Source organism: Fringilla coelebs, assembly GCF_963513975.1.
Source record: "Fringilla coelebs genome assembly, chromosome: 1".
Taxonomy (NCBI): domain Eukaryota; kingdom Metazoa; phylum Chordata; class Aves; order Passeriformes; family Fringillidae; genus Fringilla; species Fringilla coelebs.
The window spans coordinates 120,171,389-120,196,775 of NC_140028.1; the positions used below are offsets into that span (position 1 = coordinate 120,171,389).

At 40.1% G+C, this 25,387-nt stretch overlaps 2 protein-coding genes across 9 annotated transcripts; one reads left to right on the plus strand and one right to left on the minus strand.

Annotated features, from left to right (window-relative positions):
- Window positions 1–182: 182 nt before the first annotated feature.
- On the minus strand, window positions 183–11,980 carry CBX3 (chromobox 3). 4 transcript variants are annotated; one of them, XM_084217876.1, is made up of 6 exons: window positions 10,909–11,040; window positions 9,330–9,380; window positions 5,463–5,605; window positions 3,783–3,948; window positions 2,337–2,431; window positions 183–821 (listed from the first exon to the last, which is right to left on the minus strand). In XM_084217876.1, the coding sequence occupies exons 2-6, from the start codon at window positions 9,351–9,353 to the stop codon at window positions 695–697; spliced, it is 555 nt and encodes a 184-aa protein (XP_084074002.1). In that variant the 5' UTR covers window positions 9,354–9,380; window positions 10,909–11,040; the 3' UTR covers window positions 183–694. The 4 variants fall into 4 exon arrangements, with proteins under 4 accessions (XP_084074002.1, XP_084074001.1, XP_084074004.1 ...); XM_084217875.1 differs by lacking the exon at window positions 9,330–9,380 and adding an exon at window positions 7,415–7,564 and having other exon boundaries at window positions 10,909–10,969; XM_084217878.1 differs by lacking the exons at window positions 9,330–9,380; window positions 10,909–11,040 and adding an exon at window positions 11,808–11,980.
- On the plus strand, window positions 11,118–24,563 carry HNRNPA2B1 (heterogeneous nuclear ribonucleoprotein A2/B1). 5 transcript variants are annotated; one of them, XR_014616605.1, is made up of 12 exons: window positions 11,118–11,318; window positions 16,351–16,461; window positions 17,401–17,547; window positions 18,672–18,882; window positions 19,170–19,271; window positions 19,360–19,440; window positions 19,946–20,008; window positions 20,471–20,590; window positions 20,863–20,985; window positions 22,027–22,109; window positions 23,434–23,564; window positions 24,389–24,563. XR_014616605.1 is itself a non-coding variant. In XM_084217836.1 (11 exons), exons 1-10 carry the CDS (start codon window positions 11,289–11,291, stop codon window positions 22,086–22,088), a joined length of 1,050 nt encoding a protein of 349 aa, XP_084073962.1. In that variant the 5' UTR covers window positions 11,118–11,288; the 3' UTR covers window positions 22,089–22,109; window positions 24,389–24,563. The 5 variants fall into 5 exon arrangements, 4 of the variants coding, with proteins under 4 accessions (XP_084073962.1, XP_084073961.1, XP_084073960.1 ...); XM_084217836.1 differs by lacking the exon at window positions 23,434–23,564; XM_084217835.1 differs by lacking the exon at window positions 24,389–24,563 and having other exon boundaries at window positions 23,434–24,378.
- The last annotated feature ends 824 nt before the right edge of the window (window positions 24,564–25,387 follow it).

The following is a 25,387-nucleotide window of genomic DNA, read 5'->3' on the forward strand; positions in this document are numbered from 1 at the left end:
CTAATAATCAAAGCATGGTACTTGTCCAGTATTCTGATAAGAGTAGCAGTGGGGCAATATTAATAATCAACCTACCCCCCGAGAGAACAACTTACAGTTAAATATATTACAAACTGAGTTTAACATATCAAAAGTTGAGAAATACCCCGCTTCAAAAGAGTCACAGCCTATCAGTATAAAGGAAGAATATAAAACTATTTTATTGACCACTGCTCACCAGTATTTACAATAAAGTAAACAATATACAGTCTGATAACATTCAAATTACTACAAAGTTAGTTTTCACCTGGTCTTCTTAAGACCAAGTGATCCCAAATACTAGAAAGAATGACCTTACAGGTTTAAAGGGCTAGGTTTGGGTAAAGAAGATACATGCACATCAATAGTATAGAAGACTACAAAACATCTGTGAGTTTGTTTAGACATTCATTATGATTCTGTAATAACTAAGGAAGTTCATCAATGTTTTATAAAAGCTTTTACCTAATATGGAGGAAGTAGTAGTATCAAATGCTCTCTTGTGGTAAATGAAACAGGTTGCAGAAAGCTTTTATTTACTTGCTGTTGATGCAAAACATACTACTCCAAAAAAATATCAAATTTGAAACTTGTTAGAATGTATGCTTCTCACATTGCTAATAAATCAAATTTCAGGTTTTAATATTCTTATATATAAAAAAAGCAATGCAAACAATTATTGTGCTTCATCTTCTGGGCATGAATGCCAAGTTAGCCGTTCTTCATAAAAAGCAATTACGATCTGAGGACACTTCACATTAGCTTCTTTGGCCAGCACCAGATCTGCCTCATCAGAGTCTTTCCTGATGTAGAAGAGAGCAAGATTTGAGAAAATTAATAAACAGTATTTCAAAACATTTAGCAGCTCTTCATAAGTCCTAAGTTCTGAAAACAATGTCAGCTAGAAACCAGCTTCCAGTATACCTTTCACTAAAACTACCAAGACTTTCCATGCTAATGGTAATGACGAGGTTTCATAGCTCCATTGTTCTTCCCTTCCCATGTTTTTTTCTGTTTGAAAGGAAAATGCTATTCAAAGGGAATCAGTCATAAGGTTACATACTGGAGTATGTAATGAAAGAAGTAAAACTCAGTTACTTTTGTCTTTTAAAGACTAATCAAAGCTTCAAAGTAAGACTTCAAAACCAATACGACCAACCAATCATTAGAGTTGGCACTTGCAAGTAACTTCCTGTATTTCATACTGTTATACTTGATGCTGTCTTGGGCTGACAAACCAAGCTTGCCAGTCTGCCATGACTTCATTTTGAAGTGTATGTTGCCTTTAAAAGTCAGCTTTGTGCATACGAACTCATATCTATGTTTGTTACCTAAGACCAATTATGAAAACCTAATCAACAGCAACTGAACTAAACAAAAAAAGTCCTCTGTGTCTGATATTGCCAATATTCACTACAGAAATTCAAACACTAATGATCTTTGTTTTTCAACTTTTTAAAGTTTCACATAGAATTTATAGAAAATTTGAGAATGCAGAAGGGAGACAATCTCCCACAGCACTAATCTTCAGAAGTCTAGGTAAATCCCAAGACAAATAATGTCTCAGGAGATCACTCTGACTCCATTCAGAAAATCTGCCCTTCTCAACGGCTGTGGAAAGCTATCCTTCTAATCCCATCACCTTAAGAAATCTGACTCTCAGCAAATGTCAATTCAATCTCTTGATTTCTCAGCACTGGGAAGAAGCATTAATTTTACCCCATTTGTTCACAAAGCAAGAAATCCTTCTCCCAACACTGTAGCTAAGCTGGTCCCCACCCACTCTCCCAACAACACAAACTCCCCACATCACTCTTGCCTCTTACTAGCCCATAATGTCAAGCCTCTATATATTGTTTATTCTTCATCTCCACCTCTGCTTTCTCCCCTAGTTGCTTCCAATTCCACTTTGATGCATGCAGAACAGCTGGCACTATGCTTGGTTAAACAGCTGGCTATGCAGCAGCTGGCTTCTGCTTATTGAAACATGTAAAGCTGGATTTCTGCCTGCCATTCCATCTGCAAGAGCATTACCAAGATCCAGTTTTTTCCATACAAATGCCAATTTCTTCCTATTTTATCAGAAATTACCTTTTAAAGTAAAGCTGAACCAACAGAAATGAAACATATTTTGGGTTTAGAAGGAAAAGGGATTAAGTCCTAACCGAATATAGAAAGCTTGTTTCTCTAAAAATATAAGGTTAATAAGGAGACCACACAGCTTCTGTGTCTTATTCCTGAGACGAAGTTGTCTCTTTAGGCTAAGTGCAGCTGCCTGCCCTCCCTTTATGGACAAGAACTGTGGATGTAAGACTTACCATTTCATGAGGAACATAAGCTCTCCACTGCTATCCGTAGCCCCAATTATCCGCTCAGGATCAAGACCCCTTGCAAACCCTCTTGGTTTATCAACCTAAGTAAGTTAGAAGATGGTTATCTAGTTTAAGACAAAATTCTGTTTTGGTACTAAATACAGGAATTTTTGTACATACATACATGTGTGTGCTTGTGTATCAGAATGAAAAAATACAGCGTTTAAACCCCATCAAATCTATAATTACATAGTATTTTTTCATGACCAATCTTCAAGTCAAGTAATTAAGAGGTAGGATAATAAAGGATTTTATATCCATGTTTCCAGCATTTATTTCTGAAAATATAATGGATGAAACAAATGGTCTAAAATAATTTCAGCAGATAAACAAACAAGAATGGTCAGCAAAAATAACAAAAGCAGCAAAGTAAAAATGCATACCTGGAAGTGGAAAAAACACATCCTTTTCCGCAAAACAACAGGCATGGGTTGGCTAAACCAACAATGAAACTGAACCCTTAGGGAACACCTCAACTCTTGGCTCACTGACATCACATTGGTGACAAAAAGTATCACAACTATTTCCTGTATTAGCTCCTTTATAGGTTCACAATATCCTTTTAGAGACAGTGGCCACAACTGTACCAGATGAAGCCGAACAACTGACTCTATACAGAAAACAAAATATTCTTTGTATAATTCATGAACTATTCTTTCTGATGCCTTCCAACCTTTTTGACAGTAACCACAAGTCCAACTGCCTGCTGTCTTCAGTACATGAAAATGATAGGCAGTGTTAAGTTTCAAACTGCTAGTCCAAAAGTTTACAGAAGAAAATATGAACTGTTGAACACATTACTACACGTGTATTATTCTGTACTTATCAGCACTAAATGTATCATGTTGCCTACTCATTTAAACTGAAGGAGAAATCCAGACCTCTCAGGAAAGGTAAGCTTTTTTCACTCACCCCTTCTATTCCTTCTCCACCATTATGCCTGCTCCTAGTCTAAATAACTGATTGGTTTTCATGTTCTGCCATCTTGCCACTCACCCATTCAAAATCATATACTAAATATGGCAGCAAACCAGAACTTCAACTTTGTTCCATTCATGGACCTTTTGTTCTAATAGAAATCTATCACTTAATACCATTAATTAAAAACTCTTAACCAGTCCTACTTTAAATTATTCAGTAAGTGTTATGAGACAATGTAAGAGCTTCTAATCATCATGTCAGTCAATCATCCTTTACTAACCATTTGGACAGTCTCATTACCCACAATGAATGCATACCCTTTTCAAACCACAAATCCAGATGCTATGACATTTTTACAGTTTTAAATCAGTGTTCAGTCTCATTCTCAAAGTCACAATATAATTTTTGGGGGATGGAGAGGTAGGGGAGAGATGGAGGAAACAAAAATTTAATACATGAACATATACTTACAGAATCACGCTTTTTCTTTGATTTACTATCATCAGATTCACTATCTGACAAAGATTTTCTTTTGGCACCATCTGTTTTTTCTTTACCAGCTTTCTGAGAGTTCAGAAAAGCTTCAATTAGCTCTGGACAATCTAAGTTCTCTTCAGGTTCCCATGTGTTGTCAGCACTGAAACATACACACATTTACATAAAACTAAGCAAAAAAGAAAAATTTAAAACTAGCCCCATGGCTCCCCTTAAAATAAGCAACTTAATTTTTGTCTCACTATATAAGGTAGGTCTGTTAAACCCTAAGGACGTTTATTTTGCCATTTTTAGTAGCCTTCATGTACTGCATTTGATGACTGAAAGGATGCTCCACTAGTATTGAAAAACAACGTTCTTAACCTGAAGGTAACACAAAAAGCAGCTCTATTAACACCTGTGTTCTCAGTGGGGTACGAGAGTTGAAACAAGCAATCCACACCCTACCAAAACTTAACTGTCCATTTAAACTGACTCACGTCCCTGATTCCTCTAAAGACTGTCTATGAAAACAAACAGTATGATATCAGAACTAAGACTTCCAGAGTGTACACAGCAGCCATTACAAACAGCCTAAGTATAAATACATACATATAAGCCTTCAGACATGAGGAACACACTAAAGTTGTCTCTGAGCTCTGAACATAGCTATACCTAGAACTGTTTCCTTCAGTTGACTGACTGTAGGAGGGAACAAAGGTGGGCAGAGCTGGGCACTGCATATGTTTCAGTGAGTATGCATTTTGCTAACTGAAATTTTAAGAAGAATGTTCCCCACCACCACTATGCATCTCACATGCAAATACTGGTACAGCACTACCACACCAGCAGGATACCTACAAATTATTTTCCATTACAGTAACATACTATTACAAGTTCAAATCAGACCTTCAAATACTAAACACATTGTGGTTTGTGTTTATGCACACATCACTACACACATTTCAGGTTGCCAGACTGCACAATGTTGCAATGCACTCACTTTGGGAGGTATGCAACAACAATATCATAGCATACATAACCATTTATGCACAAATTCTTCTTTCAGCTGGTAAAGCAAGCTGCCAGAGTGTCACTGGAAGGAGGCACAACTACATTTCTTCTTAAACAATCAGCTTCTTAAGTCTACTGCAAAGTTTTAAGATACATATGCAAGTCCTGGGAAAGATGCTCAAAAATTCCTTTCAAGTATGCCTAATGAAGGCAACCATTCCACAGGCAAATTCAGTTAATTTGAGAACAGTTCAGGAAAACTAATAATAAGCAAACTATCTGCTTCAGAGCTGCCTGCAGTTTACATTCCTGCGTGATTTCTTACTCAGAAGTACCATTCATTCTGCTACATATATGATAACTGTCAGTCTATCTTACCTTGATAGCTACAGACACAAGCTCTGTAAGAGTGGTAAAAGAACAATCACTAAGAAGTTGGTAAAAGTCCTCAAATATTTTATATAGCGTGAACAATGAATTACATTATTTTCTATTTTATTTTCATACTCGACTCTCCCACTTGACTATGCATTTAAGGATGTCCTTCCCTCAAGCTTCTTTGAAGTGGATGCCCATTGTCCAAGCTCTTGGCACAGTTTCAAATCAATGGTGTTTATCATTCTATCAGAAAAAGAAAAAAAAAAAAAAAAAGGAATGCCTTACTCTGTAAATCCTTTCCACTTCAAGTAGTATTCCACCTTTCCATTTACAACACGTCTGTCCAGGACTTTCTCCACAACAAATTCTTCAGGCTCTGCCTCTTCAACTTTTTTACCTTTGCCATTCTGTTTCTTTCCCATTTTGTGCTACAAAAGAAATTCAGAATGACATTATTCTTTTTTTTTCCTTTGCTTTACACAGTTACTTCACTGGCTTATTAACATTAAAGCCAGAAGCTCAGACTCCTTTCATGTTAGTGCATGTGGTCAGGTAACCTGAGCAAGACCTGGTAATCTTTTGGGTTTTTAGCAGTTGCTTAATGAGACACCCAACACCAGTTTTTAAAAAGGTGAAAATTTTTTTGTCCACATACTCAGTGACTATACTCCCCTTAAAAATTTAATTCTCAGTGCTACATGCTCAATACATCAAGGAAGCTTCTAAAAGTTAACTCTATGCCTGTGAAAAGGCAGAGGGCAAGGCAGAAGTAAAGAGAAGTAATAAGGAAACTATGAAAATAAATAAAATAGAAAAGGGATGGTACTGAAAAAAGGTGGCTTCTACCTTTCCCAAAAAAAACAAGGAGAAATTGATGGCAGCAAAGTTTATGATGTATTGCTACAATAAGCAAAATACTAAATAATAACCCGCAACTATTGGACAGGACACATGCTAGGAGCATTCCATTACTGCAGTCCCTTCTCATTCTTAGCCATGCACCCATGTAACTTACAAAGAGATGTCACAAAGGTGCATAAATTTAAGACTGCTACACTTAAGTACAGCACTTAACGCATAAATGGAATTTTGCTAACTTACAAAACTTTTTAAGTGTTTTAAAGTTTACATTTGATAGTTCAGGTAACATTCTTTAAATTCTTAAAACAAATATTACATCCACATCATCCTCAAGGCATTCCCAGTTTAATAAGGCACAATTAAATAGCAGTAGAAGGACACATTTCAGAATTTCCTTGTTTGTAATCTTAAAAAAATTGGAACAAGCCTATCATGCTGTATCACAGTTCTGGAGGACTAGCAGACCAAAAGCAGTTTGCTTGCCATTTTGGACTGCACCTCATAAATAAATTGTCAAGTGGCAGCCATAAACTAAGTATTAAGCTCCTAAGAGTTATGCAGCACCCTAATTCAAAGTGGACAGAACTAATTCCTCACTAAAGCACTTCCTCTACAACAGAACACAGACAAGCAAATACCACAAAGCACCTCTATTTGCTTGATAGCCATTCTCTAGTCCTCTCTAATGTGGGTTAGTTTGACAACACTGCAATTTTGAAATTTTCAAACTTTTAGACTCAGTAGAATTTTGTCTTGATGTGGTGAAAGGTAAAAAAAAAAAAAAAGTATGTTAGAAAAAAAACTTTATTCTTTTAGTGAAGACTGGAAGATGAGTCTCTTGCCAAAGCCCTGTCTTTGTACCCTTTATTTTTCATAATTAATTTTTTCCTCCCTCCCCAAAATACTTCACTCTTTATGGTTAGCAACCCATAAATTGAAGGTTCAAACAACAAAGAGGAGAAAAAGTTTCTAGTTTCTTATTTAAAAAGCAAGTTTCTGGATATATCTCACATGGCCATTGTTTTGATTTGAGAGCATAGAAGAGAGAACAGAGCATGTATTTCCAATTAGATTTTAGGTGCCTGCATATCCCAGGTGTATTTTGACCACAGCATTCATGTCTGAAAAGTGTTAACTTAAGCATATTGGCTTTTTTTGCCTCCACAGGAAAAAGAATGCAAGACTGATATTGAAGGGAAATACAACATGAAGATGTCCAAGGCTTCTATGAGGGCAGCTTCTTTCAAAAAATGGAAGTGTGAAATAGAAAGGGGTAGATATGAGGAAAATAAACAAATAATAAAAGTAGCAGAGAGGAAAACGACAACACAGAAAAAGACAGACTCACTATACCATAGTAATAACATTATAATTACTGGTGATGAGGCAAGCAGGCTACAAGTGGGGAACATCTCCATCTGTATTCTCCGTTGGACTAAAATTCTTTGATTCAATGGAAGACTGTTTTCTGGTACTCTTTTCGGCTTCACTAATTCTTGTCACTTAAAGATCAATGTTTTGGATTTCTGTATCAAAGCAACAATTTGGTTTTTTACTTTCTAAAACTTAAGTATCTTAAGTATCTTCCACAGAGGAAAATGAATGTCATGGGGGTCTGTTTTTTTTCCTTGAAGTGCAGTAAGAAATAGCAAAATAAAGAGTATGCTGCTTATTTTAAATATTAGAGATTTATTAGGTCTTGTGCATCAGCACTGCTCTTCAAACTCTTGAGCCTATTAAAATAACACTTGATTGCAGAGCCTGCAGAAATACTGAACATGTTAAAAACCTGTACATTCTGGGATTATACAAGCCCATGCAAATCTCAGCCCACAAGTGAATTGTGACACCTGACTGAACTTAAAGCATACTAAAAGCTTGACCCCTGAAGCTCTCTTCTCTAGGGTTGCATGTTGTAAACTGTAAATTGGACATTCAACCATGGACGGCTAATGTATAGCTTGTTTCTCTTTCTGCATTCAGAAGTCATATGACACTACATATGACAGATGCAGAGCTATGGATAATCACTCTTTCTTTGAGGGGCAAGCTTAAAACACTGATGTGACACTGTGGTGTAGAATTTTAACATACAAGATATAAGAAAATCAGAATTACAGCTCTAGAGCTATCCTATCCCTTAACACATTTAGGTTTTGCATGCAAATATATAACGAAGCAGAATTAGTTATGGTTCCCATGGGAACCATAACTGATTTTCCTGACCTGTGCAGCAAAATTCTCGACATCAAAAGATTAAAAATACTGCATTCGTAAGATTTTTTCTCCTCTCTCCAAAGCACCGCTCCCCAGGCTAACTTCTTATCTTCTTCATATTAGGGGTAAGTGGACAATCAATTACTAACAGAAAGTTTAGACATTCACCTCGGTGAAATATTTTAAACTAGTACAACACAGAGGTAACACTCCATTGCACTTCTAAGCCAGGACTTAATACGTATTAAGTTTTGAATATATTTTGAGCTGAGTGATCATTTCTGTAAATTTAAGAACAGGCTTTTTGAGTGTATTATAAACCAGCTGTTCTGCTATTGAAGTTTTGAATTGTGCACATATATTTTTTGCTTACTTCCCCATCTCAACCTCAGATACATCTCACATTGTACTTCTACAGGTCTGTCCTTCATGAAACTATGTATCATTATTAGTTGAACTGTAACCAGCAACCAACTGCCCTTAGGAGTCCATATTTTAATGTCAAGCAAAGCTTTAGAGGACTTGAGATCCATGAATGCATCATTAAAATGGTCCAGGAGGGGTTGACATCTGATAATCTCTGCTCCTATGAAATTCAAAGAAACTGTTATTTGTTAAAAAGCATTTCAAAAGGCATCTTAACTATGCCACATCATTTCTCAATAATGTTACTTTTCATCTGTAAAGACTGCCTTTTGTCAGGCAAATAGACTGGGAGAAATTAAATGAGCACATGATTTGGACTTTATTTTTTACATGTATGATGAATTACATGGTATGTTGAAAGGAGGCTAAAAAAAATCCTCAGTGTTTTCTATTGTAGAATAGATGAAATAGTGCAGAATCCTTTCACACTTTTTTCCCAACAAGTTTCTCTTTAGAAATGGCAGATTTATTAAAACCAAAGACAATGTCCTTTCTAGTAGCCTTACTTTCTGGATCTGAAATTTTGGTCAGAATAATGCTGGGGAGGGGAGATGTGGATGTATCTTTTAAATGGAGATGCCAAGTTATAAGTTTGAAGAAAAATATGTTGATTAAATCCTTATATACTTTAGGTGTGCATGAACTTACCAATGTAGTTTTATTGGAGGCCATTTTTATTGCAGACTTGCAGAGCTTTTACTAGAAAAATGCATGACAATTAAAAGGAAGTTTGCATTACTCAAAGAAAGGCATCCCAAGACAAGCATGGTCCTTGTTCCAACCCCCATGTATTCACTGCATACAACATTTCTTACACGGATTAAATCCAGAACAAAAAGTAGGTTACTACTTTGTCCGGCATAACCCAGTAATGCACCATTAGGCTAGCCAGGATAAATGATACTGACAAGGTGGTATATAGGGTTGAAAAAAGATTTTTCCCAAGGCCTTCAAAAGCATAGACATGTTTCTAGGGAAAAGGGGGAGGACCATCAGGGATGCTTATTTCCTTAAACCAAATAGAACAAGAGTTCAGATTCTAGCAATTGAAGATATTCCTAAGTTATATTAACTGCAAATATCTGATGGGGAACAGATATATATTTGTGGTGCAATGAATCACCCATTATTCTTACATGGTAGCAAATTCTTACAAACAGCAAATATTTATCTTAATGCAACTATAATGTTGCCTTCTGATTCTCAAGTTGAAAAGAGTTAAGGTCCTAGAACAATATTAACTCAGCTAAAATGTACATACTACATATTTAACCTATGCAAATTATGTTGAACACAATCCATCCCCTTTTCCATGTCATTTCTCATACCGACCAGCTCCATAGGCATGTATTGTCACCACCCCGCAGCGAGCTATAGAAATGCTAGAATTCCCCATATGCCTGGGTAAGGCGGAGAAGTCCTTTAAGGCCAGAAAGCCTCCCGGACTCAGCAATCCCGCCCAATCCTCCCCTGACATGGGAGGTGGATTTTGGCAGTCCCATGGGCGGTGGGGTAGGCGAGGTGGGAGAAGGGCCGGGGCCAGGGCGCCAGTGCCGAAGGTCTTGCCTTGTGTCTCCCGGAGAGGTAGCAGAAAGGGGTAAAAAAATAATCCCCAGAACCCAATAACAACCCCCCCCCACCACAGAACAGAGGCAGCCCTGCGGAGGCCTGCTGGGGGCGGCTGCGCCTCGGGCCTGCGGCGGGCGCACATGAGGCCGGCGGGGCCGCCCCGGGCGAGGTAACGGGAACGCAGGCCCCGGGCCGCTTCCGCCGCCGCTGACAGGGCCCCTTCCACGCCGTCTTCCCCCCGCCCCTTCACGTTTCCCCCGGGCCGGGCACACGCAGGGACCGCCAGCGGGCCGGCTTTGTCTGCCGCGCGGGTGCCCCGGCCCCCGCCCCCGGCGCTGCTCTCCTTCCCCGGGGCGACAGCGCCCGCGGGTCCGGGGGCCGGCCTGCCTTCCTCCCCGAGCGGGTGCCGAAGCCCCGATTCCCCGACAGCTCAGCTCCGCTCCGCCCGCCACCCCCCACCGCCAAGGAAGCGGGGGTGGGGAAGAAGCGGCGGTGGGGGGAGGCGGGCGGGTTGCGCTCCGCATCTCCCCGCGGCGGCCCGCAACGAGCCGCAGAGGAAAGGGGAGTCGGGGAAGAGGACTCGAGGGTGAGTGGGGTGAAAGGAGGCGGCTGCAGCGAGAGAAAAGAGGGAGAGAGAGAGAGAGAGAAGGATACAGACTTCAATGGTGCCCAGCCGCTTGGGTCTCCTGTCTCCTCCTGGCTCCCGCCCTGCGCGCACTGAGCGGCGGCGGCAGCAGCAACAGCGACATCCGCGGGGGGCTGAGGCGGGGGGTGGGGGCAGGGAGGGAGAGAGAGGGAGGGCGGGAGGCGGAGGGCGGGGAGCGGCGCGGCGGTGGCTGGCGGGGCTGGGCTGGGCTGGGCTGGGCGAGCACTGCGCGCCGGCGGCTGTGACGGGGCAGAGCGCACGACGCCGCCGCCGCCTACGCGCGAGCCGCTACAACCTCCGACCGTCGTCGCCGCCGGCACAGGAGGGGGGCCAAGACGTCTCTCCAACGCGGGGCGAGCGCAGGACCGCGCCAGGCGTCCAAAAGAAGGAAGATGCCTCGCGGCGACAGGGAAAGCGACTGGGTAAGCCTGGGGGAGCGGACGGGGTTGGCGGACCCCGGGAGCCACGGCCGCCATCATGGCCGCCGCTGCGAATGCGCGCCGGGCCGATGCTGCCCGCCGCCGCGGAGCGAGGCCCTCGATCGGTGCTGCCGGGCGGGCCCCGGGCGTGGGGAGGGCGGGCGAGGAGCGCTGGGGTGGGTTTGAAGCTCATTTGGAGGGGCTCCCCCTTGGAGCGCGGCCATTTCCCGCGTTGCGGCGGGGAGGCCTGGGCGTGAGCAAGGGGAGGGGGGAGGGAAGCGGGCTCGGAAAGCAGTGGGGCTCTGAGGCCCGAGAACTCATTCATAAGTGGGAAAAGAGGTTTGGGGAGTCGGCTGGGGAGGCTTCGCTGCGGGCGGGAGATCCGCTGGTGGATCCGCGGTGAAGCTGAAAGGGAGGGGGGGAGCAGAGGGGGCGGGAAGAAAGGAGCTGCTCCAGCGCCATTTCTTTGGCGCGCGGGGCGGCAGCACTCACCCTTTGTCGCTGTGCGTGTACGGCCGCCGGAGAGGGAAAAAGGGAGGGGATGAAGGAGGGGAGGAGAACAGAGCGGCGGAGCGGGCGGCACGCCCGATGCCGACGGTGCGGGTTAGAGCGGAGCGGGCTGCGGTGAAGTCCGCCTGCCTCCGCCGGAGCTCCGCGATGTGTCGCACTTGTGCCAAAATCTGTGTAAGCTCTCACTTCCTCCTGCCTGGGCGGAGGGAGAAGGGGGCCAGGGTGAGGTGTCGGGGGGCGATGCGCGGCCGCCCCCGACTAATATTAACTCCGATGTTTGAGCCTTTGGGGCCTTTTGTCAATTTCCGGAAAAAAAAACCAAACAAAAACAAGTGACACGGTGCCAGCGGCGTTCGAGGCCGCTTCGGCTGCGCTCGGGCACGTCTGGCGAGCCTGTCGGTTGTCGGAAACTGCCGAGCTGGCTGAAGTAGTCGATGACTTGCTGCGTCTTTCTGTCCGGAAATTGCCGAGCTGGCGCCGAGCGCCATTTTCGCGTGCTGCGGCAGATTCCGGAAATTACCGAAGCGAGTCGAATGGGTTTCCATTCCTGGTTCGGCTTTTTCCGGCGGCTGTCGAAGCGGATAAGCTCGACGACGACAGCTCCTTCGGCTCATTTCGGAGACGGCCATTACTAACGGAGTCGATGACTTTTCATTACACGATAAAAACACGTAGGGGCGTTATTCAGAACTGCAGCCCCTTTGGAGATATTTAAGCTCCAAATTCTGGTTTTTGGGGTTTTTTTCTTTTTTTTTCCTTCCTTTTTTTTTTTTAATTAATTAAACCTCGGAAGCGAGCCCGAACTGGAGTAGGAGGGCGCTAACACTACGCGGAGCTGAATTTCAAATTACGTAACAGCTCAGGCAGCCATTACCGACCGGTTGTACGGTACTCTCGAGCAGGAACACATAAAACATGAAGAACATGGTACGTGGAATGGGAGGCTTTAGAGCTTGCTTTTAAGGAGGGAGACGCGTTTGCTTGGGCAGATAAGAATGATTTTTTTCGGGGCTGAGAATTGCAAGCTTGAGATGTCCGCGCAAGTCCGGGCGCTGCTGCCGGGTCGCAACGCGGGGCGGATGCTGGATGTCTTTGCGGAGGGGAAGGTTCTGGAAGCGGCGACTGGGGCTGGCGCGCAGCCGGGCGAGGCGGCGGAAGCTGCGGTAACCGCACATGGCGGACAGTGCGTTCTTGAGCCCGTGGCCATGGCTATTAGCTGCGCTACTGCTGAGGTGTCGGAGGAGGAGTGGGAGTCGGAGCTCCGCGGGCTGGGGGCCGTCTTGGCCCCGCGAGGCGCAGAGCGGCCGAGGCGGCGCTGCGGGTAATGGCGGTGGCGAGGGGGAGGGGTAAAATGGCGGCCTGGCCGAGACTCGCGGCTGCGAGGGGTAGCGGGGATCCCTGCAGCAGAGCGGGCAAGGCGGGGGACAGCTGTAGTCGTCTGGTATGCACGCCAGGAGCGCCGGGGAGGTCTTAGTACCCTTAGTACCGTGTGTATAGGTGCACGCTAGGAGCAATTTGTAGCGCTCTCCCTGGAGGCGGCGGCTGCTCCCGGGCGCCATTTTCCCCGCCCGGCTCGGGGCCGCGGTGTTCCCGCTGCCGCCACATGGCGGAGCCGGCGCGGCCGCTGTGACAAGGCCGCCACGGGCGGCGGGCGAGCAGCCGCTGAGAGATTGCCGAGCCTTGGAGTAGAGGGATGATCCCCCTCACCAGTCTCCCTTGAACATTTTTGTTACCCGAATTCTCAGTTCCGCAGTCAGCGTGGATTGTGTGTGCGCACGTTGCTGCTATATGAAACACCTTTCCTTGCTATGGTGATTAATTTTTCAGAAAAGGTTATGCATTTTCCAGTGCTTTCAAGTTGCTTTAAGCCTGTGAAGGAAAGGTTAAAATACACATGGATGAAGATCCTGCAGAGATAAAAATTTGCTGTGGCACTTGATTCCTGCCACGGGATGTACTGTGGAAATCTTGAAAAAAGTGTTACCTCCGGCTTTTATATTGTGGCCTTGCCTAGGTATGAGGTGTCTGTGTCTTTACCAAAAGAGTATTTTCCTGAGGATTCTAAGATACTGGCATGATGATAGTTATTGTTGTACATTTTATACTTTCTGCACAAACTTTAGATTGGCAGAACTCTCTGGACTTTGGTAGGAGGTTAGTGTTACACCATCCAGAGCTTCTCGAAACTGGATCATTTATGACAAATAGTTTCTCTGCATCTAGAGATGGTCTGCATGTTAGTGGAGCAGCATGTGTGTGCTGTTTTCGCACAGTGGTTTTTATTAAAGAACTGGTAATGAATTTCGTTATTGCTGTTTTCTGACGTGTGGTGCTTGGATGTTCTAGGTAGATCGTGACCCTAAATAAATCTGTAAAATGCATTACTATTCTGTTCAATGTCTGTTAGTTATATGTAGTATATTTTTATAATTGTTCCATTGTTTCTTTGAGTTCCATTTACAGGTTTATAGCTGTTTTCAGGGGTAAATACAACACTGAAAATGTCCTACCTGTGTACTAAACTTTCTTAATTCTCATATTTTCATAATCATGTCCTTTATTAAATGTATGGTAATTGATTATATAGGAAAAAGTTTTTTTGTAGATCTGTGAAACTCTAAGCAAATGGTCTCTAATTCTCTAGCAACAGAACTGAAGGGAGGATTTTTATTTTTGCAGTATTGTTGCTTAAAATTTTTTTTGGCCTCTTACTCAAAATTAATAAATTACATGTCGATGAATACGATTTTTTTAATACTGCTCTGCTGTTTAGTGTTCTTTTGTTTGTTCCTTTTATGTGAAGAGGCGAAAATAGATTGGTTAGAACATGTGTCTGCTGCTTTTGAGTGCATGTCTTATTTTGCCTGTCCTTTTGCCTTTGGAGGAGACAGTACTAGCTTTCTTTTTATTCCTAGAAGAAAAAAACTAGATCCAACAGCATATGCCAAATATTTTTCAAGAGAAATTTGAACTCATCAGTTTTAAATAGAGGATGTATTTGGAAGAAGGAGGGGAGAAAGTTGACTTCCTTGTCAGACTGCAATATGTGAGGCTGGTAATATGGACGTGTATTTTGAAGATATAAAACCCTGGGTTGTTACTGCCTACAGCAGTTGTGTTCTGTTATATCCATCTTGATCTTGGACCACATCTGAAAATATGTTGATCTGTATGCAGATTGGCTTAATACTTCTAAAAGCATATGTGCACTGAAGTATTTTGCTTGTTTTCTTAGTCTCAGTGTTTTTCTAGTTTTCTATTTAAATTTATCTTAATCCCCATTGCACAGTTAATCATGTTGTGTTTGTCCATTACACCTGCTGCTGCAAAAAATAACCACCACACTAAAGAAAACACAACCAAACATCCAAGCAGATTTTTTGATTTTTAAAGTTGCTTAACATTATAAAGCTGAAGTGATTTGGTTTGAATTCTCTTGTCCCTAGCAGAACAGTTTTCTTCAAAACATTAGAAAATAATAAATTTGTGGAAGGGGCCTACTTCTTAGTGCATTTTTTTTTTTAGTGTTTGACATGAAATTTCCACATGGATGAGCTAGTGATGCTTTTGTATGTAGAATGGCAATTAAAAGGCCTGGCTTGTATACAAAGTTACTATAAAAGTGCTTTGAACTGGTAGAAGTCGCAAGGTTGTCCTTTCTGCTTTAGTTTACCAGTATATGCCAATAAGTGAATTCAATAACTTAGTACTGGTCCTATTTTTTGTTGAGTTTGTCTGGGTTTTTTTATCATGCTCTTGTCATTGCATACAAGATCTCTGCTTAACAAGTGCAGTGATTATTTCTCTTCAAGAAAATAGTCTTACTGAAAGCATTAGTGGATATGAATATATATTATTCACATTTCTACTTGGAAAGGAATTATTTTAATGGTGCTCCAGTTGAGGGTGTATAGGTTTGTTGATAATTCCAGTGTTGTGGATCCCAAATTAATTTTACAGATGCTTGAGTTTCATTTTTTTTAGTAATTATGGAGAAAATATGAATTGTTAACCTGTTATAGAACATATTTAGATGTATTTAGTTGATTTTTACTTCTAATGCCTTGGATGAATAGTATGGTAGTATTAATGTAAAACAGTTTAACCAGAATGATTTTTAGAAATGGATGTTACCCAGGATGGAATCAGACAGTATAAATTAATTCCTATTTTCTGTAATAGAAACAAATTCCAAAGTTCTCATTTTCTTTAAAAAGCATCTCATATCGGTCTTACAGAGGAATATTCTGAAAGTCTTCAAGCGTGGTCCCTTGTTGATATCTAGAGGGAGACACAGGAATAAGGACTAAAAAAAATTTGTATTGTAACTGTGGACCTCTAGAATTGCATAAATTGCTTAATTTCTGTAATAGGGGTAGAACCTTTATAAGAGCCTGGTCTCATATTGAAAATAAATCTTACTGAAAGTCTTTGACACTTATGAAAATCTTGGTTAGTGTCTAATTTGCTAATGCAGAAGAGGTTTTTCAAATTATATTAATGTAATATTTTTTTCCCATGGCAGAGGGAAAAGGAGCAGTTCCGCAAACTGTTTATTGGTGGCTTAAGCTTTGAAACCACAGAAGAAAGCCTGAGGAGTTACTATGAGCAATGGGGAAAGCTTACAGACTGTGTGGTAAGTTTAGCATACCAATACATAGCAATTGTATGGAATGTGTAGGAATTTTAAATGTTTGTTTTCTGGATAGCTTAGAGAAGATGGAATATTAGCTTTTAATGGTACAGTTTGTTGCTTGCACTCAATTCAGTCCATTGTAGCAATGCATAAATTTTACTCTTGCAAACTTGATCGAGTTAGGAAAACATTCACAATCTGTTTTCTATAAAATTCTCCCAGATTATCTAACCACTGATTGCAGCAGTTCAACTTTGGTATCATTGTCTGATGTGCTTTAGGAAGTGCATACAGAGAACATGATTACATCTGTGTGGTTGGTAACATTTGACAAAAAACTGGTGTCTTGGTAAGCAGCCTCAGTAAAGCTGGAAAAGGTAGTCTTTATCTGTGATGTTTTCATAGTTGTTAAGGTTGGAAGAAACCCTTTAGGTCATTGACTGTTTAACCAAGCACTGACAAGTTTATCACTAAGGCATGTCCATGAGCACAGTGTTCGTGTGTCTTCTAAATACCAATAGGGATGGTGGCTCTGATGGAAGTTCTCTGCTGAATTGACTTGGGAGTAGTAAATTATAACACAGGTTTAAAGTCTGTAATCTTTATGAAGCTTAAAAGAAATGATGTAAATTTTTTTTGCAAAAATGAACACAGATATAAATGCACCTCGCTGATCTAGCAGCATTTCTGAGTTAACTGAGTCTTGGAGGACAGCAGTGGTTTGAATTTCTTTGATCCCAAGCAGTGTTACTCATATTAAATCAACAGAGTCTGCTAATTTACTGTAATTGTGTTTTGAAATCAAATCAAGGAAAAAGTAAATTAAGCTTACACAATTTCTCTTAATACTGTTAGCAAAAAGCTTAACATGAGACAGGTATATATAGTTTAAATGCCTTTATTGATTCTATGTAGTTTAAATGCCTCTATTGATTCTAGGTAATGAGGGATCCTGCAAGCAAAAGATCAAGGGGATTTGGTTTTGTAACATTCTCTTCCATGGCTGAAGTTGATGCAGCTATGGCTGCAAGACCTCACACGATTGATGGAAGGGTGGTGGAGCCTAAGAGAGCTGTGGCTAGAGAGGTAAGTATGACTTCAAAAGCAGATTCTTCTCATGCTATGAAAAGCGCCTGTTTTGGTCAGACAGTTAGGCTTTGTTCTTGTTTGAAATTGCCTGGGTTTAAATTACCTGGTTCAAAGCCCATAGTTGGGGCGCTATTTCCCACACTTTTGGTCTCTTATGTAAATGTCTGCTATTACAGAGAATTCCGATGTTATTCTGGTTATGGAATCATGTCTGCAAGGGACACATCTGGTGATCTGAAAATTGTTGAGCAAATGTGTTCTGTTGAAAAACTGTAATTATGCAAATTCCAAAGTAACTCTTCTCTGGAATAATTCCTGTTACAAGCTTCAAATTAATAAACTCCTTTGAGTCTTTCTGGCTATTCCAAGATCTTTCTGGGGTATTTCTAAAAGGTACATAAAACCAGAGCCAGGTTACTGTGGCACAGAAGTACTTGAGGAGCAAGGGTGGATTTATATGGCAAGTTCCGTTCACCATGTGAAAGCTCTGGGAGGGTTTACTGGATTGAGGTTGGACTGATGAACTGGATTTGAATGAGCCAAAGGTATGGGGAAATGGCAGTTGTAATCACTGGCAGTTGTGACCCCTCTTAGCTATCCCAGTTTTCTTTCCATTCTCTGCAGAATGCAGGGTTGGTTAGCATTCAGAAAAAGGCAATTACAGCAGCACGTGTGTATACTGTTTAAAGGGGTTAAAGTGCATAGTTGTGAATTTGCTGAGGTTGAAGGACCTTGAAACAAGTGGAATGTGGGTTCTCTGCTGTCAGGGAATTGGGCAGAAGAAGCCAATGCATCTTTGTTTTAACAATTATAAAAGTCATACTATAACTTAAGTTATTAAATACTTGCAGTTCTTTCAAACAGTTGATCTATATAATTTTTTAGTGCTTTTAAAGCTTTGACATAAAAGGGAGAGGAAAAACCACCAAGTAACCCTATGTTACTTTCCTCTCAGAAGGCCGCCTAAATGAGCTTGCAAGGTCATGCCTCATAGAAGGGCTGTACTTCAGTGCTTGAAAAATTGTAGTTTATTATCTGAGTTCTATTCCTGAAATCCACGTAAAATAGTGCTTTGTGAAATTGGGGTTTTTTTGTGCTAATTTAGAAAGTTCTTTTAACAGGAATCTGGAAAACCTGGTGCTCATGTTACTGTGAAAAAATTATTTGTTGGTGGTATTAAAGAGGACACTGAAGAGCACCACCTTCGTGACTACTTTGAGGAGTATGGAAAAATCGACACTATTGAAATCATTACTGACAGGCAGTCTGGTAAAAAGAGAGGGTTTGGATTTGTTACATTTGATGACCATGATCCTGTGGATAAAATTGTATGTAAGTAATTTCACTCCTTCTTTGGATAGTATTAATTCTTACAGCCTCAGTGTAAAGCTAAACTTATTGATAATGGGATTAGTTTTGTGCCTGTATTATTTGCTGCATCATAGGTTGCTGGATTGTGTGGGAACATGTATTTCAAATAAGTGTTGCCATCCTTGTGTAAAAATTGTATGGTATTTTGTGTTCTTCTATATGATTCAGAATGTGTTTGTATTGGAAGTCTGATATTCTGACTTGTTGCCAGTTAAATGCTGATACCCTGTTATTTGATATGGTTACAGTGCAGAAGTACCACACCATCAATGGACATAACGCTGAAGTAAGGAAAGCTCTCTCTAGACAGGAAATGCAGGAGGTTCAAAATTCTAGGAGCGGGAGAGGAGGTATGTATAAGTAATAGTTAATAGTTTGTGATTGATTTTTGTGTTCATTTCCACAATCTCACTACTTATAAATATGGAACTGATACAGGGAACTTCGGTTTTGGTGATGCCCGTGGAGGTGGTGGCAACTTCGGTCCAGGACCTGGCAGCAATTTCAGAGGGGGAGCCGGTAAGACAGGCATGTTTGTAGCATTTACGTTTTTTACCTTATTAATGCTGTCTTTCTGGTTCTGGATAACTTTGTATGCTGTGGTGCTGTTTGACTTAAATGCACCTGTAGCAGTTGAGAGAATTTTTGGGAAAAGTAACTTGCAAGTGAACTTGTGTTTTGGTTTTTCTGTTTTGCTTTGGTTGTGGTTTTTTGGTTGGGTCTTTTTTTTTAGCTTTTATTGAAAGCCAAAAGCAATCTAAACTTAATTATTTGCTAAAAAGAGATTTCTCTAGTTCTGTGCAGTACTTGCCTGACATTTTAAAATTGGGTACCGTACAAACGCAAGAAAAGGAAAAATGTAGAGCAATGATTGGATGTTTTGCTTTATTTTTTCTGAAGTTAATTGTATGTGTTCTTAATTGATAATTTCTGAGATTTAGTTCTTAAGGTCATAAGAGTTTGAGAAGTCAACTAGTTTGCTACAGGTAAATTGAAATCCTTTGGGATTTTTTCTTCCCAATAGACGGATATGGAAGCGGCCGTGGATTTGGTGATGGATATAATGGATATGGCGGAGGACCTGGAGGTTAGTTTGCTGTTGTGGTAGTGATTTATTTTTCTCTCATTAAGAAACACTTCCATATTTATATCCATATGTATAAAATTTATCTGAATTACCTGAGCCATTTTGTTGGCTTTAAGAAATGTGCATGGTTGTTGGCTTATGTCAAATTTCCATATGGCAGATTGTATGTATATTTCTTGGACAAGCATTCTTTAGGATAAGAGTGGGTCTTAAATTTCCTGGAAAATAAAGATTTTAAGTAAACCTTTCAGTTGAGGTCTTTAGGCAATCTGACTGTTGGGGTTTGGTCATAGTTCAGTTAGAGTGGGAGTTGGTATGTGATTTAAAAAGTACTGTCCACAGAAATTTCTTTACAAAACTTTTTTGTTGTCTTCATTCTTCTAAACAGAAAAATATTCTTTGTGTATAATTTGAGTGCATTTTATATTGAAAAGCTCATTTGAAAGGATTATATTCTCACAGGTGGCAACTTTGGTGGCAGTCCTGGTTATGGAGGAGGAAGAGGAGGCTATGGTGGAGGAGGACCTGGTTATGGCAACCAGGGTGGGGGCTATGGAGGTGGTTATGACAACTATGGAGGAGGTAACATTTAGGCTTAAATTGTTCCAACATTTCAGTTACAAATTACTGCAAGTCATTTGAGGCTGGGGGGATGGTTGTTTGGAAAGGTTGTGTAAAGAAGCTGTTGTTTTTCAAGTAGTATGAAATAGAAGGAAAACATTTTTTGGTGCATGCACCACTGAATTATGTGTGATTTTGTACTTTATTTAGAATTTTTATAATGGGGTGTCTTTGAGTGTTGCATCCATTTTAGCTCATGTAGGTGTTTCTTCACTTTTGTGTTGATAATACAGGCAATTATGGAAGTGGAAACTATAATGATTTTGGCAACTACAACCAACAACCTTCAAATTATGGTCCGATGAAGAGTGGAAATTTTGGTGGCAGCAGGAACATGGGGGGACCATATGGTGGAGGTATTGTATATGTCCTGTATATTTCCTTGTAGCTGGAGTGGGTGGACTTCTAGGACTTTAAGGGAGATGGAAGACATGGGTAACTGTTTTGAACTAAAAAATGATAGACTGAGATTAGATACTAGGAAAAAATTTACTGTGAGAGTGATGAGGTGCTGGAACAGGTTGCTCAGAGGTGGTAAGTGCCCCATTGCTGGCAGTGTTTAAGGCAAGGTTAGATGGTGCTTTGAGCATCCGGGTCTAGGGACAGATAACCCTCCCCATGGCAGAGGGGTTGGAACAAGATGACCTTAGAAGGTCCCTTCCAGCCCAGGCTATTCTGTGTGATTCCAGGGTGGATATGTAGGAATTGGATAACTTCTGCAATAGATGGGCTGTAGTGCCTGTGTTCTTTTTGCAAGTTTGCTTCAATGTCTCATCTTGAGATTGTAAAGCTTATCTCAGGGAAATTTATTTTTATTATTTTGAAACAGATAAAACATATTAACTTTTTTTCACAGTGTTGTGCTATTTCAAGTTTAAAGATGCTATTTCATGTTTTTGCTGTCAGCTCACACTATTGTGGAGAGTCTAGTTACTTAATTTTAGCATATTTGCTGTGATTTCTTTTTATCCTCCTCTTGTGTCTTTTTTTTTTTTTTTTTTGAGACGTCCTGCTTTTTGTTGTCTTAAAGTTATTTAATATGGAGTATCAGGCTTGTGAAATGGGAACTGAAACATGAAACCCTTTCTTGTAAGGTTTAGCCTGCAAGCAAATTCAGCCCTCACAGGCTCTAGACAGCACAGTGCATCAAATTACGTGTGGCACTGTTGAATCTTCTAAGATTTCAGCATGTAGTTGCTTCCTGTGGCAGTCTTTGGAGGCTCTTAAGAGGAAGACAGTGAAATGTTAGAAGTCTGTGTTGCAAATGCTGTCACTGGAAGTAAAGCAGATGTTACTCTTCATATAGTCAAACTTTGATTGATCACTTCTGTGAAAAACTTTCCTAGATTTAAAAATGTACTGATGGGATCATTCTGTTTCTTGTTCTGCAACTGCAGGAAACTATGGTCCCGGGGGCAGTGGAGGAAGTGGTGGATATGGAGGGAGGAGCCGTTACTGAGTTTCTTCAAGCATGCCATGGGTAAGTATGTTTTTAAGTGTTAAAATTGCAGTGATTCTTGAGAGTAGCTGCAGGAGTTAAAAGTTTTTTAGGATATTATCTTTCCTTTAAAAAATGGTTAGATGAATAATTTCATAACCTATTTTTTTACTCTTTACTTCTGTTGAAACAGGCTTCACTGTATAAATAGGAGAGGATGAGAGCCCAGAGGTAACAGAACAGCTTCAGGTTATCGAAATAACAATGTTAAGGAAACACTTATCTCAGTCATGCATAAATATGCAGTGATATGGCAGAAGACACCAGAGCAGATGCAGAGAGCCATTTTGTGAATGGATTTGGATTATTTAATAACATTACCTTACTGTGGAGGAAGGATTGTAAAAATGCCTTTGAGACAGTTTCTTAGCTTTTTAATTGTTGTTTCTTTCTAGTGGTCTTTGTAAGTGTAGAAGCATTCCTTTGATAATGTTAAATTTGTAAGTTTCAGGTGACATGTGAAACCTTTTTTAAGATTTTTCTCAAAGTTTTGAAAAGCTTTTAGCCAGGATCATGGTGTAATAAGACATAACGTTTTCCTTTTAAAAATTTAAGTGCGTGTGTAGAGTTAAGAAGCTGTTGTACATTTATGATTTTAATAAAATAATTCTAAAGGAAATATTGTGTAATTTTAGATTTTTTTTTTAATACTGTAAAATAAGGCAAGGAGTGGGTAGTATAAGGTCCCACAAATAATACAAAGCTATTGTTGTACGTGTAAAATTTAATGCTGGTGAGAAAAAGTATGTTGTCTGTAAATTACCAGGTTTAAAATATCTAGGTAACTTAAGGGGTATCTCTGCAAGGAGAAACACCTTTTTAGATTTTTTAGATGCTGCTTCTTCAATGGCAAGGAAAGGAAAAAACCCCAGCAAGGTACTCTTCCAGGGACGCAGGTCTAGTACAAGAGAACTCTTGAAAACGTCACTAAAAGTTCAGCCAGTCTTAAAAAGCTGTGCTGTATCTCTGCAAAGCTTTAACTACGGTAGATTGTTTATAAGGATGGCAACGAAGGCTGAGGGTGTAGAGCAAAATAGTTCTAAGCTTCAGTTAAACTTCTTTAGGTAAGATCTTATTTACTTTTCCTTTCTTAATGTTTCAAACCCAAGAAATTAATAATGTATGACAGTATTCTTTCAGTATAGTGATTATCATTATGTAGTTTAACATATAGCAATGATTTGAGTTAACAATTACAAATTGAAAAGAAACTTGTGAATCCTGTTTTCTTGTATTATTAAATTTTTTTACAAAAATAATTGTTAATTTCAGCTACTTAACATATTTTTTTCCTACTGGAATCTAGCTATGATATGAACCCTGGACAAGCATAGACTGCTGCCACTGTACACTGCTACAGTTGAACAAATGAGACCTGCAAGTGTCCATTAGTAAAGCTTTGCAAGGGTTCCATCCCTGGTGTTGGTAGTTAAAATGGTAGGTCACAAGTTAATTAAATCATACAACTTTATTTTTGCATCCTGCAACATTTTCTTTTTTCTTGGGAGTCTATGCATTATGGTGGTTGCAAGGTAATGCAATGAAGGTAGTTCTGTGCTGTTGAAAATGAACTATGTTGTTACGTGTCTTGTCTGCTGTAATCTATTCTATATAACACATTTCATCCTGAAGGTTCCCAAGTAACTGTAGAGTGTTTACGTGTAAGGAAAAATTTCACCACAGAATACATCTGCCTCTGTGAAGGAATGTGTCGTCCATTCTTTTAACAACTGCATAAGCAGTTCTTTAGGAGGGCAAGTGAAACCTTCAAATGAAACTGCAGGTGGTATTTCATAAGTGTACAGTGTATTTATGTAAATTGGAATTTGGCTAGAATGTTGAGGTTTCCACCATTTTTTATAGTTCTTGCAGCTAACAAACCTTAGTGCCAAATTTAGTCAGCCTTACTCTCACTGCATTGAATGTTTGCACCTCAAATTGATGGAAATTTATCAAGTAATTAATGAGTTACTCAGAGTAAGGGTGGCATACTCTACTAGATTTGATTTTAAATAAAAATCAACAAAATCTGTCAAAAAGGCAACCAAAAATGCCTTAATTTCAAAGTTCATTGCCTCTAAAAGGCTACCCATTGAAGAACGTGGACTCAGCTTACAAAAGTCCTGTTCCTTTTGTGTTAGACACACCAGTGAACTGCTTATACTTTTTTTTTTTAAAAATGGCTGAAGTTCCCCTATTGGTAATTTGGTTTAGACATATGTGATAAACATCTTCAGATACACTTTTTTTTTCTTTGGCAGGAAGGTGCCATGCTGCAGGTAACTAATGAAGAAGTGGTCAACCACAGAAACGCTTCAAGAAATAAGAAATTCTGTATCATCAGAAAATAGTTGTTTTTGCTGCCTTCATTAAAAATCTAGAGGTTAAATGAATACTGATAAAACATCACAATTAGTACAGCTCCCTGTAATGATGGGTTTTTTAAATTATAGTAATGTCTTGTAAACCTTTCGAATAAAATTCAGATTCGTTAGGAGAAACAAATCACTAATGTTAAAATAGCAAACATTCTGTGAGTAGAAAGTTTAACTACATATATTTATAACTTTCATAGCTTTAAAATAAAGTATTTTTATACCAAAGTAGTTCTTAGTGTAATGCTTAATAAAAACATAGTGTGTATCTAACATTAAATAATGCTTATGTTTAGACCCTTTCATGATTTGAAACATTCCATTTTGAGGTGAATTTAAAACAGAATCAATTTGACAAGTGTGTTCATGGAACTTGTTTCTCTGACTATGGGCATCTGTTCTCTTTTGGGAGAAACAGTGCTGCAAATTTAAAAGTGCTGATGTCTTTGCTGTTGGACACAAGTGCTTAAAAGTAGCTTTTTTTGGCTGTGTTTTATATTACCTCATACTTTCCTGTTAACGAAACTATGACCAAAGTCAGTTTGTCAGATTGCAGTAGGAGAAGAGCTTTATCCTTTTCACTTTTAAAGTGCTTTTAGCATGAAGACAGACTGACTGGAATGTAGAGTTCCTGCTGTACAAAACTCTTATTACCCATAGCTGCATCTGGGACTGGAAGGAAAATACCAAAACAAAAAATGCCAAACCAAACAAAACCATTAAAACAAACACCAAGTGTGAGCTTGGGAAAGCTTCAGTTCTGAGTGTATTTAAGGGAAGATATTTTGAGGTTACACTGTTTTAACCACTTATCTTCATGCATGGTTTATTCAAAACTTGAAATTTATATGCTTCGGTAGAATCATCATGTCTTTAACCTTTATA

What these genes read in the sequence shown, in the direction of transcription:
- HNRNPA2B1 (XM_084217836.1), top strand. Translation starts at nt 11,289, where the DNA reads ATGCCTCGCGGCGACAGGGAAAGCGACTGG. An exon ending in CAATTTCAGAGGGGGAGCCG is followed by an intron (nt 19,441 to 19,945) that starts GTAAGACAGGCA and finishes TCTTCCCAATAG; the next exon opens with ACGGATATGGAAGCGGCCGT. An exon ending in GGGGGGACCATATGGTGGAG is followed by an intron (nt 20,986 to 22,026) that starts GTATTGTATATG and finishes CTGCAACTGCAG; the next exon opens with GAAACTATGGTCCCGGGGGC.
- CBX3 (XM_084217875.1), bottom strand. Translation starts at nt 7,456, where the DNA reads ATGGAGATGTTCCCCACTTGTAGCCTGCTTGCCTCATCACCA. An exon ending in AAGTGGAAAGGATTTACAGA is followed by an intron (nt 3,949 to 5,462) that starts GTAAGGCATTCC and finishes TGTATGTTTCAG; the next exon opens with TGCTGACAACACATGGGAAC. An exon ending in CTTATGTTCCTCATGAAATG is followed by an intron (nt 822 to 2,336) that starts GTAAGTCTTACA and finishes CTTCTACATCAG; the next exon opens with GAAAGACTCTGATGAGGCAG.